Here is a 19,364-nt window from a genome sequence, read left to right as displayed (position 1 = left end):
CGCAGTAATGCGGGCGTTGCATCGGTCTGTCGTGGTGAAAAAGGAGCTGAGCCACAAGGCGAAGCTCTCAATTTACCAGTCGATCTATGTTCCTACCCTCACCTATGGTCATGAGCTATGGGTAGTGACCGAAAGAACGAGATCGCGAATACAAGCGGCTGAAATGAGTTTCCTCCGCAGGGTGTCTGGGCTTTCCCTTAAAGATAGGGTGAGAAGCTCAGTCATCCGGGAGGGGCTCAGAGTAGAGCCGCTGCTCCTCCGCATCGAGAGGAGTCATATGAGGTGGCTCGGGCATCTGATCAGGATGCCTCCTGGACGCCTCCCTGGTGAGGTGTTCCAGGCACGTCCAACCGGGAGGAGGCCCCGGGGAAGACCCAGGACACGCTGGAGGGACTATGTCTCTCGACTGGCCTGGGAACGCCTTGGGATTCTCCCGGAAGAGCTAGAAGAAGTGGCCGGGGAGAGGGAAGTCTGGGCATCTCTGCTCAAGCTGCTGCCCCCGCGACCCGACCTCGGATAAGCGGGAGACAATGGATGGATGGACAGGTAGAGAGAAAAAGAATCTCAACAGAAGGTTTGACACTGAGCGAAAATGGAAAGGAAGATTGCTATGATCAATTCAGGATCTCCGTAACAAAAAGTAACTGAAGCATAATGATTACTTTGTACATTGTAATGAGCACAGTGACAAAAGAGACCAACACACACGCATGTAGACCACTGCAGCTTCCTGGCCCCACATATTTGCTTCTATTATCGTTTCTTTCTGTTATTTTGACTATTGCAACAATCTATTACAGAACAGCAGCAAGTAGAGCTTAGATAAGCATTGTGGTATATGGATTTACCACGTTGTTAAAACACTGTCTGTATTCTGGCATTTTATTTTTGCACTTCCAATTAGATAGCAATATTAACTTATTTTATTTACAGTAATCCCTTGCTATATCGCGTTTCGCCTTTCGCGGCTTCACTCCATCGCGGATTTTATATGTAAGCATATTTAAATATACAGTGGTGTGAAAAACTATTTGCCCCCTTCCTGATTTCTTATTCTTTTGCATGTTTGTCACACAAAATGTTTCTGATCATCAAACACATTTAACCATTAGTCAAATATAACACAAGTAAACACAAAATGCAGTTTGTAAATGGTGGTTTTTATTATTTAGGGAGAAAAAAAAATCCAAACCTACATGGCCCTGTGTGAAAAAGTAATTGCCCCCTGAACCTAATAACTGGTTGGGCCACCCTTAGCAGCAATAACTGCAATCAAGCGTTTGCGATAACTTGCAATGAGTCTTTTACAGCGCTCTGGAGGAATTTTGGCCCAGTCATCTTTGCAAAATTGTTGTAATTCAGCTTTATTTGAGGATTTTCTAGCATGAACCGCCTTTTTAAGGTCATGCCATAGCATCTCAATTGGATTCAGGTCAGGACTTTGACTAGGCCACTCCAAAGTCTTCATTTTGTTTTTCTTCAGCCATTCAGAGGTGGATTTGCTGGTGTGTTTTGGGTCATTGTCCTGTTGCAGCACCCAAGATCGCTTCAGCTTGAGTTGACGAACAGATGGCCGGATATTCTCCTTCAGGATTTTTTGGTAGACAGTAGAATTCATGGTTCCATCTATCACAGCAAGCCTTCCAGGTCCTGAAGCAGCAAAACAACCCCAGACCATCACACTACCACCACCATATTTTACTGTTGGTATTATGTTCTTTTTCTGAAATGCTGTGTTCCTTTTACGCCAGATGTAACGGGACATTTGCCTTCCAAAAAGTTCAACTTTTGTCTCATCAGTCCACAAGGTATTTTCCCAAAAGTCTTGGCAATCATTGAGATGTTTCTTAGCAAAATTGAGACGAGCCCTAATGTTCTTTTTGCTTAACAGTGGTTTGCGTCTTGGAAATCTGCCATGCAGGCCGTTTTTGCCCAGTCTCTTTCTTATGGTGGAGTCGTGAACACTGACCTTAATTGAGGCAAGTGAGGCCTGCAGTTCTTTAGACGTTGTCCTGGGGTCTTTTGTGACCTCTCGGATGAGTCATCTCTGCGCTCTTGGGGTAATTTTGGTCGGCCGGCCACTCCTGGGAAGGTTCACCACTGTTCCATGTTTTTGCCATTTGTGGATAATGGCTCTCACTGTGGTTCGCTGGAGTCCCAAAGCTTTAGAAATGGCTTTATAACCTTTACCATACTGATAGATCTCAATTACTTTTGTTCTCATTTGTTCCTGAATTTCTTTGGATCTTGGCATGATGTCTAGCTTTTGAGGTGCTTTTGGTCTACTTCTCTGTGTCAGGCAGCTCCTGTTTAAGTGATTTCTTGATTGAAACAGGTGTGGCAGTAATCAGGCCTGGGGGTGGCTACGGAAATTGAACTCAGGTGTGATACACCACAGTTAGGTTATTTTTTAACAAGGGGGCAATTACTTTTTCACACAGGGCCATGTAGGTTTGGATTTTTTTTCTCCCTAAATAATAAAAACCATCATTTAAAAACTGCATTTTGTGTTTACTTGTGTTATATTTGACTAATGGTTAAATGTGTTTGATGATCAGAAACATTTTGTGTGACAAACATGCAAAACAATAAGAAATCAGGAAGGGGGCAAATAGTTTTTCACACCACTGTATATCGCGGATTTTTTGCTGGTTCGCGGATTTCTGCGGACAATGGGTCTTTTAATTTCTGGTACATGCTTCCTCAGTTGGTTTGCCCAGTTGATTTCATACAAGGGACGCTATTGGCAGATGGCTGAGAGGCTACCCGGCTTACTTTTCTGTCTCTCTTGCGCTGACTTTCTGTGATCCTGACGTAGGGGGATTGAGCAGGGGGGCTGTTCGCACACCTAGACGATACGGACGCTCGTCTAAAAATGCTGAAAGATTATCTTCACGTTGCTATCTTTTGTGCAGCTGCTTCCTGAAACGACATGCTGCACGGTGCTTCGCATACTTAAAAGCTCGAAGGGCACGTATTGATTTTTGATTGAAAAACAAACTCTGTCTCTCTCTCTCTCTCTCTCTCTCTCCCTGCTCCTGACGGAGGGGGTGTGAGCTGCTGCCTTCAACAGCTTTGTGCCGCGGTGCTTCGCATACTTAAAAGCAAACAGCCCTATTGATTTGTTTGCTTTCCTCTGTCTTTCTGACAGACTCTGCTCCTGACGCGCACTCCTTTGAAGAGGAAAATATGTTTGCATTCTTTTAATTGTGAGACGGAACTGTCATCTCTGTCTTGTCATGGAGCACAGTTTAAACTTTTGAAAAAGAGACAAATGTTTGTTTGCCGTGTTTGAATAACGTTCCTGTCTCTCTACAACCTCCTGTGTTTCTGCGCAAATCTGTGACCCAAGCATGACAATATAAAAATAACCATATAAATATATGGTTTCTACTTCGTGGATTTTCTTATTTCGCGGGTGGCTCTGGAACGCAACCCCCGCGATGGAGAAGGGATTACTGTATTCTTTTAAACCTTCAGTCAGATGGTGGATGCTGTACAGCCTCGTTGGTGCTTCTGTGGGAGAGGTGTCTGTGTCTTTAATTCATATTTCTTGATTCAGGTGTTTTGAGTACTGAAATCTGCATCTTGTGTGACTCCACGTTATCCTTTACACCTCCTTTTGACAGGATGTTGCTTCAGATGTACATTTTGCATTTCATATTTTCTAAACATAGCTGCCACTACTTTCAGTCTTCCATCCAACACCATATTCTATAGAAAATGTCTGTTTATTTAGTAATGCTTTCAATTTGATCTTTGCATGTGCAACGCACATTTATGTTTTTTTGGCTGTAGACAGTTTATCATAATCAGAAGCTTGCTGTTTGTCAGACCAGGTTAACAAGAGCACCATTGCTCATTGCAGTTCAAAATCACTGCTGCTAGATTTAGCATTGCTTTCATGAGGCATTGGATTGTTAAGAATTGTGACACTGTCTAATTGTTTCTGCCTATTTTAAGCAAAATTCACTCCAGACATATATTTTATAGGCCTAGCTATGCGAGGCTAGGTGCTCTTAGGAGTATACACACAACAAAATCTCTTTTACTTTCCCATGTAAGTGAATGAATGTCCTGTTGTCTGATCACACAACGAAACAATGTGGGCCCAAAAGTAAGGCTCGTGAGACCTCATACAGAACCCTTAAGTGTTAGCCAAAACTCTGCAAGAGATACACTTTCAGTCATTTTAGTACAATGGAAGAAGAACCACCTTAAAACTAACTTAGGAAGACTTAGAAAGACAACATTCAGTAACTGATGTCTACCTATAGTACTGTAGCTTCGTTTTCCCCATATTACCAAAGTTCAGCAGCTCTACTATACAAAATAGGATTCTGGCAAAACGGCTTGATGCATTGAAATGATTCCACAGACAAAATATCTTTGTTTTAAAAAGCTTTAGTAAAAATTCAAAGTAAAACAATTCACACAAAATAGAGAAAAGTTCTGTTTAAAGCTTAAAAATCTTGTTTCATTTCTTTAAGTTTGCTTATACAGTTGAACCATTTCTAAACAGTCAGAAAACTGTATGCTTACCCCATTTCTGTATCTATTCTGTAAGTGGGTCTTTCAGTCCCTACTAGCACTGGGATCTGCTCTAAACAACAACTGACTCAATTAACACACTGTATCTTAGTTATAGCAAGAACATTCTATCTCTTATTAACTTACAGGGGATAAAAGGCTGTATCATTGTCTATGACTGTGACTAAGCAAACACTAATATGAATTTAACATAGAGCATTAACTTTTAAAGATTGGCTCCTACAAGTACCTTGAAAAGGTTTTTCAGATCCAGTATATTTGGGGAAAAAAAAAAAACTAGGGGGCTCTGCCCCCCTGCTCAATTTGCACGTGCAGGCCCTACACGCTAGTCATTTTCCGAATCTGTCTCTTGCGACGAATCGTGCTGTGCTTTTGGATTAACACGAATATCAACTCTGTCTTTGATATCTCCGTCTTTCGAAACTATTATCGCTGACAATTCATCACATGTTGGTTTATTATATATGCGAGCTTGATCTTTCAGATTCATATAGAAATCCAAGAAAACGTCTTTGTCCGTGTTTTTCAGATAAATAGCAATACTTTTGGACGTCTGGATTTGTATCCATTATTGGCTGTGGAATTTCTAATGCGTCCGATCGTTTAACTCTTTCGATTCTGTGTTGCATTGCCTCTCCATGATCATTACTATAAACCTGACCGAATTGTGGTTTCTTTGAAATTAAACTTGTAGTAGCTCTGTCATATCACCTATGTCCATATATTCAATCTCTTTTTGCTGTTCCATTATTTCACCGAGTAATTTCCATTTGTTAGCGCTAATGCAATCTCTACTATCAGTTTTTGAGACTTTCGAATTTTAGTACTTTAATAATCTCTAACCTGCTCTGCATGTGTATCGCGCCAACGTTTTGGAACCTCTTTACAACGTTTTTCTTTGTCTTTTCTTCTTCTACTGTTTGTCTTTTATTTCCGCCCCAATGTGGACCTGTTAGGTTTTCAGTTCATCTCTTGGCACAATTATCTCTCTGAAAATGTCTCATCTTTCTGAAAAAGTCTTGTCTCATCCCAAGATTTTTTTATATAATAGAGAGATTTTCTTAGGGGACCAACAAATTAGTGTCAAATCAAAGGCAGTTGTTTGAAAAGGGAAAATCTAAACTGTGATGTTTAAAAAGTATCTACATCTCAGGCTGCTTTTGCTCAGGTGTGTTACCTGACCACCTCTCTCCAGTTAGTTGATGGTCGCCACCTGCTGCATCGCCTGTTCTCAGTTATGAGGATAAATCCCTCCTTCTTGCCTAGGTCCAACAGAATGGTAGAGTTTTTCCATTATGCAGAACTCAATAAAGACAGAAGAACATTCAAAACAAGTTGGGGACAGAATTATATAGTAGGGTACAAGAGCACCTCAAAGACACTGAACATACCCAGTGGAGTGCAGTCCATCATGGAGAACAAAAAATGGAAACTACATCCACACAGTCAAGATATGGCTGGTCACCAAACAAGAATGGCATTTGTCAGAGAGGCTACTGTGTCATCAGTTGTCACTGTGATTGGAGGGAGTGTGCATGGTTCAACAATCTTCCAGGCACTGCACAAACAGGGCCTATGTGGAAGAGTAGAAAAGAGAAAGCCCTGGCTGAAAAATGTGAAAAGTCTTTTCTGCATAAAACTGTTTCAAAATATCTAACAATAGTATTACCATAATGTGTTTCCTGCCAAAAAAGTCAATAATAACCTGGTTGTTCATCATTTGTATTCATTTTATTTTTCTTTAGATGAAATCCCAGTTGCTGCAGGGCAGGAGGAAGGAGAACTTGGAGAATTTCGAACAAAGCTGTTGAATTTCCTTGAGATCTCAACTAATTATGAACCAGACCGACTGATAAGTGACTTTCCTTTTGATGGTAAGCATTCCAGTGAATGCCGGGTTTACAGATCATTAGCCTTAGCCCCTATGTGTGCAGAAGTTAGAGAGAAAGGGCAGTGGAGTCTGACATTCTTGGGATAAGTACGGTAGACATTTTTGACACTCTAAAGTACACGCCTTCAGTTTGGTGTTTCAGTGTCACATACTGCTGTGTACAATAGGGGATTGTTTTGAATAGCAAGTGTAAAAGAAGCAGACAAGAAATAATAAAGGTTTGGGGTTTCCGTCCCCGTATACTGTAACACAGTTCTGTAAAATCATGGCCAGTTTGCAAATATGACAATTAACAACAATCAAATAACAGTCGGACAATTTATGGGTTGGGAACGGAAGTGGACATGGAATGCTGAGAAGGAGCCGCGGTAGAAGATGGATGGTAGTGATGTCATCAGATGGGGACCAGGGAGAAACGAAGGGAACCTGGAAGTGTCTTGTGGTTTAGCGAGTCTGGGTGTATTCATGGCGGTGCTGCTTCATTCTTCATGAGGGAACAAAGAAAGAGAGATTAGAACCCCGTCGTTGTCCCCTGGCACGAGGTTTTGCAGTACGCGTCAGGTCCTTAAGCTGCTCCCCATGCGCTCGTGCGTGACACAAGATAAAAATAAATAAAGGGCTTAGTTAGAATCTGGAGTCACACCATTGTGGTTTCTGTAGATTGCTAATGAAAGAAAACATTGTTTCAAATAAATTTGTCAGTTTACCATCTGTATCACTTATGAAAGGGGTGCCATTTGACATCATAAATTGACATAAAATAACGCTGCTCTTCACCATATGCTTTTCCAAGTTTCTTGTCGGGTTCCATTTGCACAGTGGGTCTTTTCACTTCTCAAAAAGATACTCTCTTTTTTCCCCTGTGGTTGAAAGCCAGCTATCTGTACTATATAGTCCTGTGAAATGGTGTTTGATGGTTTCCAATTTTCCTCTATTTTTTTCCATATTTTACCCAGTGAATGGTCTCAGGCCTGCTGATACAAAATCTGAGAGAAAAAGAACCCTAAGTGAACACACAATATAGTTTTGACATCATTGCTGTCTTTATTCAAGGAGCAAAGTTATGCAACACCCAATCACCCATGTGAAAAAGTAATTGCCCCATAGTTTGAATACTTTAGCAGTATCTTTAGCAGTAATAATCACAACTAAACTCTTCCTTAATTTGTTTCGTGTCTTTTACATCTTTGTTTTAGTCCACTCTTCTTTGCCTAGAGCGGTTTCAATTCATACATGTTGGTAGGTTTATGAGTGTGAACTGCTCGGTTCAGGTTTGATTACAACATCTGTATTGGCTTCAAGTCAAGAGAGCTAGACTAAGACATTCCAACACTTAAGTTTTGTTTTTCTCAGCCATTCAAGTTTAAGATTTGCTGTTGTGTTTTGGGTCATTGGTCTGCTACATAACCCTGTTATGCTTCCAGTTCAAATCATGGATAAATGACGAATGGCAAAACTTACTGTTTCTTCAGGTCTTCTAGAGAAATGTTTCTCAAACTTGTTGGTGTTGTGAACCACTTTTTCTCCATGAACCCAGGGGGATCACCTTTGGAGAATCAAAGACAATCATCAGAGTCATAGGGGCTATCTTTAAGTGGACTGAGTACGTCAGAGTAGGAACTGGAAATATATCACAGAGCAACACTGATCATTTAAGCCACCAGTCCCGACCCACCAATGTTATAAGCAATAGAAACTCCCGAGCCACAGGTGGCAGCCCACAACCCATTGAGAAACACTGTTATAAAGCATCCCCACACTGTCACTTTAGCACTTCTATCTTTTGTTGTATTCTTGATTTTCTTACCGTTCAGCTCCAGACATGAGTTGTCTGTTCATAGCACATTATTCCAAAAGGCTTAGGAGTCATCCAGGTGTTTATTTGCAGATGCGAGACAAGCACTGATGCTGCTTTTGTATAGCAAACATTTCCACTTTGTTTCTGTCCAATGAATCCTAGTTTACTCTACCTGTGTCTTTATCTTGGAGTCATGAACACTGACCTTCACTTAACACTAGAATTACCAGAGCCAACGAAAAAACTCTTAATTCCGGCCCACCTTAAATCCCTTCGCACCTCTCCGTCAGCGTCTTTTGTCTTCTAAATGTGTTGATAAGCCCAAGCAGCAAGCAGCCTGCTATACCATCCCCCACCACCTCAGAACGGGCAAGAAGTTTTCCCAGTTACTGCCTTGATTGATTATCTGGGAGTGAGTTACCCAGAATTGTAAGGGGAAATAATTTGATGTGTGTTTTGTGTCTACAACAATCTATGTAAACACGTCGGTAAAACAGAAATGTTTTTCATGTTTTAGTAATAAATGACAAAATGTAGACATGAACTGTATAACGTGTGAAGGCTGATGGCCAAATATCAAATAAACACTTTCACAGGAGGTGCAAGTACAATACGACGGCTTCCGTGGTGCAGCGGTTAGATCCGCCGACTTATAATCTTATAATAAGAGGTCGTGAGTTCAAAACCAGCTCCCTGGCAAATTTACCATTTTGAGTAGTGAGCTGCTCTTATATTGTTAATATTATACAATAAAAACACACATTTGATTTGTGTCTGTAACAGCCAGTGTACATTTATAGTACTTGTAAAAGTTAGCGTTTTTTTTTTTTTTTCACTTTTATTCTCTCCGTCACAATCACGATACAACAAGCACCCCCACGCCCCCCCCAAAGATCTGACGCAGTTACTTATTATCTGAAACTGGGAATTACTGTAGATGCGAGTGTTGTTTTGAGGCAATGGAACTGGAAATTCTGTGATCTGGATGGATTAAAGCTGACACGCAAACGCTGGTGAATCTGCCTTCTTCGTATCTCATCGTCACTTGAATTTATTTTTTTTTATTCACCCTTATTGAGTGTTCCTGCTCACGCTGAATTAGTATACACCTTATGGTCCATGATGTCAAAGCCCCACTGACAAAAAAAACAGACATATATATATATATATGATATTTGGAATAACTAATTTTCTGACATGTATAGTACATTTCGGTACTGATGCAACATTGTTCATATTCATTTGCATGGCTTCTTGCTCTTGTAATCAGTGACCGGGTTTTTTTTTTTTTTTTTTTTTCCTTATCTTGCCAGTCTCCACTTTTGGGTGCATGGTGGTGTTTCTTTTGTACTCCAGGACGTGCAGAGGAAAGAATAGTACAGAGAGGTCAGTTCCATGCTATATGCAGTCATGAGATTCAAATATTAACAGTTCCCACACACCCAAGGACCGTCCTGTCTACATTTACGACATGTGTACCTGTTGCAATGTATACACTTTTCTCTGTGCTGTGGTTACTATTACACTGAAGAGGCTGGAGGGAGTGGCGGTCTTGGAACAGAAGCTTGTTGATGTTGCTTCCTCTTTTGCTTTATCAATCGCCTTTTCTTGTAAGAAGCAATAACTAAGTTCCTCTGCAAGGTGAGCCATGAACACTCTTCTTTTCTCAGTGGCCCCTGTACATGCCTTGCACAGTACATGTGCGCTGATAATTCTAGTGTTAACCTAAAGAGGCTTTGCAGTTCTTTGAATGTTCAACAGTGATCCTCTGTGACTTCTTGTATAAGTCGGCATTATGCCCTTGAGGGTCATTTGGGAAAATTCTCAACCGTTCTAAATGTTACGTTCTCCATTTGGAGATAATGGCTGTCACCGTAAAGCAGTTGAGTCCCTGAGCCATAGAAATGGACTTTGTAACCTTTTCCTGATTGTCCAGTTTCAACAAGTGTACTCCTCATCTGTTTTGGAATTTCCTTTGCTTGAGACCAAGTGTTATTTTAGAGACTTTGTGGTGACCACTACACTCTCATGATGAGTGGCAATATATGATTAGGATTTGATTCAGCCAGGCTGACTGTGCTCAGTCGGCAGAGTCTAATGTAATCAGTTAACTCTGGTCAGCTTTTTGAGTGAATAAGGGGGGTGTTACCTTTACATACAGAAATTACAGGTGTTGGAGAACGTATATAGAAATGGTGTTCTGTGCCTACTCTAGTTCTCTTTAGACAAATGTAATACTACATAAAGATGTGAAGCCATCAGTTATGAGAAATATACAAAGGAAGAGGATATCACGAAGGGGCAAACACTTTTTCACAGCACCTTCTTTTGTCAGTTTGCAAGCTAGTTGGCACAATCCCATAATTCATTAAATTTAGTATGCTTGCCAATGACTTGATTGTCATATCAAAAAAACATGTCTGGGGCTGCATGGTGCATACACCTGTGTGCTTGGCTCACAAGGGTATTTGTTTTCTTTAATTTGGTTAGTTTTATGTGTCCCAATTGTATGTGTGCTGTTTATCTAATTTGTAACTCTGTAACATCAGGTCTTCTTGAAGAACGGGCCCTCCTTCTCGGCAGGATGAGGAAGCACGAGCAAGCCCTGTTTATTTATGTGCACATACTAAAGGACATCAAAATGGCTGAGGAGTGAGTATATATTAGAAATGGGTCCAGCACTGGCAGAATTATTTTAAGCAGGATTTCTAAATAAGGTGTAATTTTAGTAGACACTGCAGTGTCATAGCACCACTAATCTGTGTTTGGTTTATCATCTGGCCACTGTCTGTGTACAGTTCTCTTCATATATTGTCTTGGGAATTCTTCCACTTCCCAGAGTCACACATTTTAGACTGACTTAGTGACAAGTTAGGGTTTAGTCTCCTGCATCTTTGAGATTCTGCATAAAGATGAAGCTGTGGGAAATGCTCACTAATGTATGTCAGCCTTTTATTTGTGTCAACATAAATGGCACATTTCAGAGGAGGGGTCGCTGCCAGAGGTCACTCAGGCCATCTGTCTCAGAAAGGTTGCCTTTTATTGAGTATAACTTAAAGTGGAATGAAAAGATGCAGTTCATAGAAAGAGATCATCACTTCCATATGTGGATGCTTACCAGTCTTCCTGTTGCCATTTACTCAGGTACTGCCACAAGCAATATGACCGACTGACTGATGGAAGCAAAGATGTGAGTAGTGTACTAAACCCATCTGTTTAAATCTTATTAAAAGAGAAAATGCCTGGCCCCATGTTTAGCTTTAATGCTGTTGTCTGAAATGAATTGCTACGCAAAGGCAGAGTTCTTTTTTTTTAAGGGATAATTTCAGTGTTTTTGGAGTTATTTTTTCACAAACATGGTATATATGCATTTGCCACATGAAATTGTGTTCTAAAGTTAAGCATTTCCTATAAAGTTGAAAAAAATACATAGCCTTTTATAAAGCGACCTTATGAAGCATGATACACAACTGGAAAATAAAAGCCTAAAAACTTACTGATGAAATAGCAAATGTTTTTATACAGGAAAACCTGCCTTCCGTGTTTCTGACACATGTTTGTGACATCAAAAGTGATCTGGAAATAATCATTGTATTTCATATTCCTGGTACTATTTTTCTTGAGGTATGGATATGTTTTCTGTTCACTTGTGTGAGTTCTTACATAAATACAGAAGTAAATCCAACCACATGGCAGGAACAGTTTACTATGATTTTGTCTTTCAAGAGCAAAACACACTCCAGGGAGTGAAAGGTTGTAGCAGAGGAAGATGAGCACTCCTGATCATCTTTGAAAATAATTGACTTTCATAATATTGGTGTTTTTTTGTTCAAAAATGACATGCATCAACTGTGTTATAATATGCGTGTAATCTCAAGATGTGCATCAATCATCAACAACTGCCTTGGCTTGAAAAATTGACATATTTGGTAAGTTTTTAGGCTTTTGTTTTCTGAGTCTCCTGTGCCCCCTACGACTACTCTATAAAACAGCTATGTATTTTTTTAAATTTATAGAAAACTCTTAACTTTAAAGCACACTTTTGTGCAGCAAATATGTATATGCCATGTTTGTGAAGAATTAAGTTACATTTAAAAAAAGGTACCAAACTTATCCTTTAACACTGATCTGTTCCTCTCATTGATTCATCAATGAATAAACATGATTTTTAAGGGTGGGTGTGTGTCAGTTTTACCTGTTTTATGATGCATGGCTAGTTCTGAACTATAATAGACATCTGATGTGTTTCTTTATTTTCTTACTTTCAGGTATATTTGTCGTTACTGAGGATGTACTTATCGCCCCCTGATGTCCACTGTCTTGGACCAATCAAAATGGAGGTGTCTGAGCCACAGGCCAATCTACAAGCTGCTTTGCAAGTCTTGGAACTCCATCACAGCAAGCTCAACACCACCAAGGTAACAGAAATTAGTAAATTAGTTTTTTTTTCTGCATTGCGATCAGGTCAAGAAATACACCTTTACTACTCTCATTTATGACAGAAAGTCTAGCAGATTTAAACCGCAAATATCTGCTAGATGAATTACCTGTAAGCAAGTTTTAATCATTCAGTGTTTTAAGTAGATGAGACTGTTATCTTGTACTAACGGTTGACTCACCCTGACTCTCTGCTGCCATGATTGGTGAATAGAACTAATTGAGCTTGAAACTTCTGGCTTCCTTACCTGGAAAATCTTAGGTGTTCCCATGGAAAAAAATATATTTGGTTACCACAGGTTGTTCCTTTTAATGTCCACTTTCAAAAGGTTGGAAAATATTAGATAGCAAAGCACCACAATAAGGAAATAGGTCAGATTCAGAAAAGGGTTACCTTAACTCTTTTAGGGCGGATGTTGACTTTTGTTGAAACAAGGAGTTGAGGGCAGATGTCAACCAAAGTCAACATCCAGGAGCAGAGGGTGATAAAAGCGGTAAACATTGGTAAAACTCACCGTTACATTATAGGTAGACCCTCTTTGCTAGGAGGACTGTTAGACTCATTAATTTGACGTCCAATCCCTGCATGTGCGTGAGTAGTGTAGAGTAAACAGCGTCTAGAATGTCCGCGACTTCGGGCAAGAGAGCGAAGCCAATGCACAAAGCGAAATATTCCACGCATATTATATATTTATTTTTTGCGCATTATCGCTGAATTGGACTCTGACTTATCGAACTTTGAGTTTTGAGTGATCTGGAGATTGAAAATGAAAGTCAGGTACCTGCATTAGCTGAACTTGCAGCTGACGCGCCTACGGTAACATTCGCCTAGAAGGACCACACAGACATCGATCCATGGGGGGCAAGCAGGCTATTGGACTTCATCAAAGGACACGGTGTGTTAGCAGACACTATGGATTATCAGCCACTCAGCTACTTCAAGCTGTTTTTCTTTTTCCAGAAAATGTGTTATGGCTTATAAGTGATGAGTCAAACAGTTATGTAGTAAGTACATGAATTTACATACCATAGAGGCTCATGGAACATTTGTCGTAAATAAGTATTTTATGTTGATTTATGTGTGAAACCTTTGCTTTTTGTGCTTTTTAAAAAAAACTGAGTTTTTTGGAAAAATATTAAGCCCTGGGACAGAAGGAAAAAAAAAATTAGCCCTAAAAGAGTTAAGGTCCGACCCTTTCAAGAGCTAGAATAGTTCTGAATGCCAGCTTGTGGTTCTTTTCGTGGTTATATAGCCCAGGTGACGGAAGAGATGGAGTCAAGGTTGTCACTCCAGGATTAACGTCAGTTTTTCTTGCTGGTGTACCTTCCAGCTACAGGTGGAAATAGACAAGTGTTTTTTTTCCTGTGTTACACCCTTAACCTTCCACTCATTTCTACAATGACTGGAACCCAATGAACACTCCCTATGCTCACGTGCTTGACAGCACCATCACCCTGTAGTCCTGGCCAAGCAAAGTATGGCCTGGCTGAGTATATGCCTTCTCAGGATTAGCAGATGTGTAATTTAAGTCTTTACATCACTTTTAAATAAACGTTTTTCCAAATTGATGATTCCTAGAAGACACCAATTCATGGTCAACATGCTTGACCAACTTTTTATGATGTCCATGTGATAATGCAGTCTTAGGGTACTTGAGGATGGTGGTGGGGTATGAAGTATGAAATTCAATTAAGTTTGTTTCTGTATAGTGCACATTAGAGTGTGGTAACAGATTCACAGTTATGTTCAGTTACAAACTTGACAAATTACTAGCTGCATAATGAGCGCACAGTAAGGTGCAGATTTGTTTTCTAAAGTGGTCAACAACATGGCTTTGAAAACTGTCACAGGTTAACCATGTCTAGTCAGTTAGATTGTACTATTTATCCCAAAATCTCTCCCTATGAAATCAGAAGTTCATTCTTACTGGATTCATGTTTCATTTATAAAATGGCTACTTATTTCCTTGCCAACATCTGGGAAGATGCACAGAATTTAAATAATTTATTTAGGAAGTCCGCATTTCCAGTCCTTAAAGGCTTCTGCTTCTGGTTGTTTCTGTTCAGGCTTTGCTTTCAGATGTTTTTTTCAAAAAGTATTAATGTTTTAATTTGGTGAATCCAGGAAAACGTTGGCTGAATCATTTGGAGTGACCAGAAATTTTAGAAACAAATCCTTGACAGAATTATTTGACAATTTGGCCCATAAAATGAGTGGCATCAGGTAGAAATAAGTAAAAATTAAGACCTAATTGAATAGGACAGGCTGTCATTATCCATTTTGCCAGGCTGGAGCCCAAGTCCTAGCTTAGCAAGCCACTGCCAGATACTTCTAACAGGGTCCCTCTACGAAATGTATCTTTGCACCTTGTCTGTTAAGGTGTCTGTCAAAGGCACAGGCTGAAAACCTAAGCTCTGAACAAAGGGCCGTAAGTCAAGGATGAGTAATGTTGATGGACAGAAGTTTGCATCAGTGGTCAACCAAGAAGATGAGGTTATGTGCATCTAGAAAACCAATGGCAAAACCTCTATTCCTTCCTTTAAGAACCCCTGTAAAAACTCTTTCACCAAGCTCACTGTTCAACCTGACTAACTTCTGCTGCATAATAAAGACCCCAGTCTTATAGGGAGTAGTCAAAACAAAGATTAAAGCAACCTCTTCTACTCTGAAAGGGTAACTGGGGCTGGACTGAAAAAGACTGTTCTGAAGATTGTTCTTAAAATGTGTTTGGACCAGGGGTGCCATTAGTCCAAACCTTGTTCAAGATAGCAAGTGGCTGAGCAGAGGAAGACCATATTCAAGAGGCCATGCATTCATTCATCTTGCTAACATAATTTTGTAATCTACCAAGGATTCTCTTTGCGTAAAACTTCAAAGAGAAACTGCTGTATCGTCTGCAACCAGAAAATGCAACAAAGCTGAAGAAGGAGACAACCTCCTTAATAAAGAAGGAAAGCTCGCTAAAAATCCTTCCACATGTGTGGAGAAAGCCAACCAGGAAAGAAGCAAAGCACCACTCACCTGATATCATATGTACTACTTTGATTCAGAGAACTATTAATTGTAGTTTAATAGATTGGACAAGCCATCTAATGTATTATGGTACTGGTGTCATTGTAACCTTGTGAATGATAAGTTTCTTGCACTGTGGTACACGTTTCTTCCTAAATTCAGTCAGAAAGTACAGAGCAGCATCTCATAGACACACACTCACACACAGAGATGGAGGGGTGTGGGAACCAAGTGCAGAAGTTAGGTGTGAGTATGTGAATGCCATTTGCAGACAATAAAAGCTTCATAAACAGATAAAGAAGTTCTCCCTCTTAACCACATGAATTGAAAGATCAGAATTCATAAGTTATGTGTCTTTTCCTGTAGGAGAGGAAATTTTAAGTAAGCTTTTTAATTTTTTTCATTTGTGTTGTGTGTTATTGTCTTCTGTCCATATAGTACTGTAACTGAGAAGTAAACAAGAATACTCTGGGGAAATAGTGAGGGGTAGCACTTTTAGTTGAAACAAAAAGACTGCCATTAGGGCTGAAATAACAAATATAAATAAGATTTTTGCCATAATAATAGATTAAGGTTCGAGCTATGTCCTTTTTGATCATTGGTCAGAATGCAATGGCACCTTCCGGAAGTGGCACCTTTTTATACCTTCAGGAACGGAAGGCGCGGAGCCTTCACTGGACTTTCTGGGTGTTCCTAGGGCAAAGGAGAAGATACCATTAGAGTCAGTGCCCCCTCTTGTCCTTGGATGGTCTTCTTACCTCATCAGAATCAGGAAGGTGCTCTCTAGATGCTCAAGTGTGAGAAAATACATCTATTGTTCTTCCATACATCCATCTTCTGTTATCTTTGTTATAAATAAATTTTATTCATCTCTTTATTTCAACACGCATGTCTGGGTTATTTGTGAAAGTAAATCTTTAGTTATGTCTGAACCCCAACAAAGTGAAAGTGTTAAAGTAGTCTTTGGCTGATTTGTGAACCTTATTCTTAAACTGTGCAGATCTCTTCACTTTTCTGGTGTCCCAGCTGGAAAGTGAAAGAGAGATCCGTCACTCAACCTACATTTAACTTGATGCCCCTAGACAGGGGTCTTGTTGATTATTTGAATTAATTACTAGCATTGCTGAAGATAAAACAGATAATAACTGAGTGATCATACAGCCCACACTACAGTGCTATGTAAAATAGCTTTCCGTCCAACTTATATTCAGATTAAATAAGTATTGCTTTAGAGATAACAGAGCTTTGAGAGCTGGCATTGTGGATATTTTGGTCTTGGTAGGTCATTGAGGCACAGCAGATATGTTGTGTGCTGAATGCACATTTAACTGAAACTTTTCTTATGTGTATTCTGTTGGTTTTGATTTAAACTCTGCCATGTCCTGCACCCAATTACTTAGCCTATGGTCACTTTTAATTCTTCACTTTTTCAAAGCTTTCAAACTAAATCCTCGACTAGTACTGTCAGCCATAATGGTTTGATATGTTTTTCCTTCAATCGCATAAAATTAATTTCAGGACACAAAATTTACATTGTTGAAGGTTTATAGGTACTTAGAGCAATTTTATGGGTTACCATAAAAATTCATACCTTATTCTATTTTATAATCTTATAAAAGATTTTTACCATTCTTTAGCATTTGGATTGAGTTTCAGACTATATTTTGCACTGTGTTTAAGCAAAAAATTCTCAAGGAGCCTGTAAAGGGTTACTCCTATAATCCTGATTTTGTGCACTTCTTTTTACATGGTGGTGTACATTTATGTAAACCATCAAAGTTGAATAAAAGAGTATTTATGAACAACAACAAATACATAAGGAATAATGAAAACTAAAATAAGCCCTATTAGCCCAAAATCAGTGGAATCCTGATGGCCATTTTTCTACTTACTCTGAAACATTCAAACCGCTAACTACCATTTTTAATTTTTTAAGGCCATTGACCTCCTGCCTGCTAACACCCAAATCCATGAGATCCGAGTGTTCCTCGAGAGCGTGCTGGAGGAGAATGCCAGAAAGAGGCGATATAACCAAGTTCTCAAGAGTCTACTGCATGCAGAATATCTCCGGGTAAGTAGACAATATCAGATCTGACCAGCAATAAAACAGCCTGTTCTAAATTTTACTAAGTTTTTGTCTCTGTAAAGAAATTTGCACTTGTATTCAGGTTAGCCCTTAACCACCAATTATGTAATATAATGTTAAATAGAAATTTCTTAGGACAACAACCATATTCACCTTTGCACTGTCCACCCCGAGACATTAGCTCATAACATTGGAATGACAAGCTGCCAGGTCTACTTCTGTAGTCTCCTTTAGACAGTGTGTGATATGCCTTCTTAGCCTGTCACATGACTTTGTCCTGCGCAGTGGCTTTCAGTGGCTCCTGTTTGCTTCACCCGTCACATTCAGTCCCCTGCTGAGTGATATTTGGAGATTACCCCAGTTGACTTCTATACTGACTTGCATGAGACAGCAAAAGAAATTAAATGACAGGGAGATAACACAGTCAAAACCGAAAGTCAAAGTAATCCTTCTTCGAAGCAAAAAGGTAATTAAAATTCTAACGTAAGGAAAAATAGAGTGTTCATGAATCAAAACAAAATTCTTTCAAAGTCATTTAAAGAGTTTTTCACTTTATTTAGACTGACATCTCGGAAATTAAGTCACTCTGACCTCTGCGGTGTCAAGCACTCCAAGGAGTTTTGGGAAGTGGAAATGGTAGCTGTAAAACTGAGTAATATTGCTACAACATCCAAATGAAAAAACAAATGGCACTGAGCTAAAATGCTAATAAATAATATTATCACAGGTGCCTTAAACCCAAAATTTGACCTTAAAATCAAAATCCTCAAGGTCCAAAATCCAAAGTAGGATAAAATGTTAGAATTCAAACAGATAATCAAATAAATAATTAATGACAATGTCAAATCACAACAGCTGCTTACCCTATGAAGCAACTTTGTCTTGAACAATGGCTTTCTCTGGCGACAGGCCTACTTCCATTACTCAATATGTTATTTTCAAATGCTTTATCATGTGACAGATATCACTGCACTCACAGTGCATTTGAAGCTGCTGTGCCTGCTCATTTGTCTGCTTGCCTTTTACAATTACGTATCCCAGTACTGCCCACTTAGGAACAGTAACATAAGGCTGGACACACCCTAGTTTCACAGTAAACATCCTTCTGCCTGGGTCCCCTTACTTAAATCTTTTTTGCCTTATTTTATTTTTACTATTCCACTTCACTCACACTGAACATTTACCTTACACATAACTTGGCTTCTAAATCAACATTTACTTTTATTTGTTTATTAACATTCCTCCTCCATTAGGTCAGTCACATGGATGCAGTATGCAACAGGCTAATTAAGCTGGCTTCTCATAGAACGGACACTGTGCACGTGGTCACTCTAGAACGATACATCCACTGTATCCAGAAGTTGACGTCACAGTATATTAACACTGCAGTGTCAGAATGATTCATCATTACAGTTTTGTTAGCAGAATAAATTATTTTTTGTTGTTCAGTCCACATTTGCAAAGGGAGTACTATCAACGTTAATAAGGGTGATGTAACTTACCCCACTAGGCAGGTATATATCGCATCTAACCTATAGTTGGAGGGGATGTCAGTTTTACTGCTCTCTCCCTCGCTCTGTCATTTAGC

The 19,364-nt window shown here is 39.5% G+C and overlaps 1 protein-coding gene across 2 annotated transcripts in view; it reads left to right on the top strand.

Moving 5' to 3' along the window:
* vps39 (VPS39 subunit of HOPS complex) overlaps positions 1 to 19,364 on the top strand; it is a 199,400-nt gene that overhangs the window by 141,179 nt on the left and 38,857 nt on the right. For both annotated transcript variants that reach the window (XM_028821154.2, XM_028821153.2), the window contains exons 19-23: positions 6,297 to 6,425; positions 10,790 to 10,892; positions 11,385 to 11,430; positions 12,509 to 12,658; positions 17,627 to 17,761. In XM_028821154.2, the coding sequence (XP_028676987.1) occupies positions 6,297 to 6,425; positions 10,790 to 10,892; positions 11,385 to 11,430; positions 12,509 to 12,658; positions 17,627 to 17,761 (563 nt within the window). The remainder of the gene's footprint in view (positions 1 to 6,296; positions 6,426 to 10,789; positions 10,893 to 11,384; positions 11,431 to 12,508; positions 12,659 to 17,626; positions 17,762 to 19,364) is intronic.

The sequence above is a fragment of the Erpetoichthys calabaricus genome, chromosome 16 (assembly GCF_900747795.2).
Source record: "Erpetoichthys calabaricus chromosome 16, fErpCal1.3, whole genome shotgun sequence".
In the NCBI taxonomy this organism is placed as follows: domain Eukaryota; kingdom Metazoa; phylum Chordata; class Cladistia; order Polypteriformes; family Polypteridae; genus Erpetoichthys; species Erpetoichthys calabaricus.
Note: the sequence above shows the minus strand (reverse complement) of the source record. Positions and strands in the feature narration are given on the sequence as shown.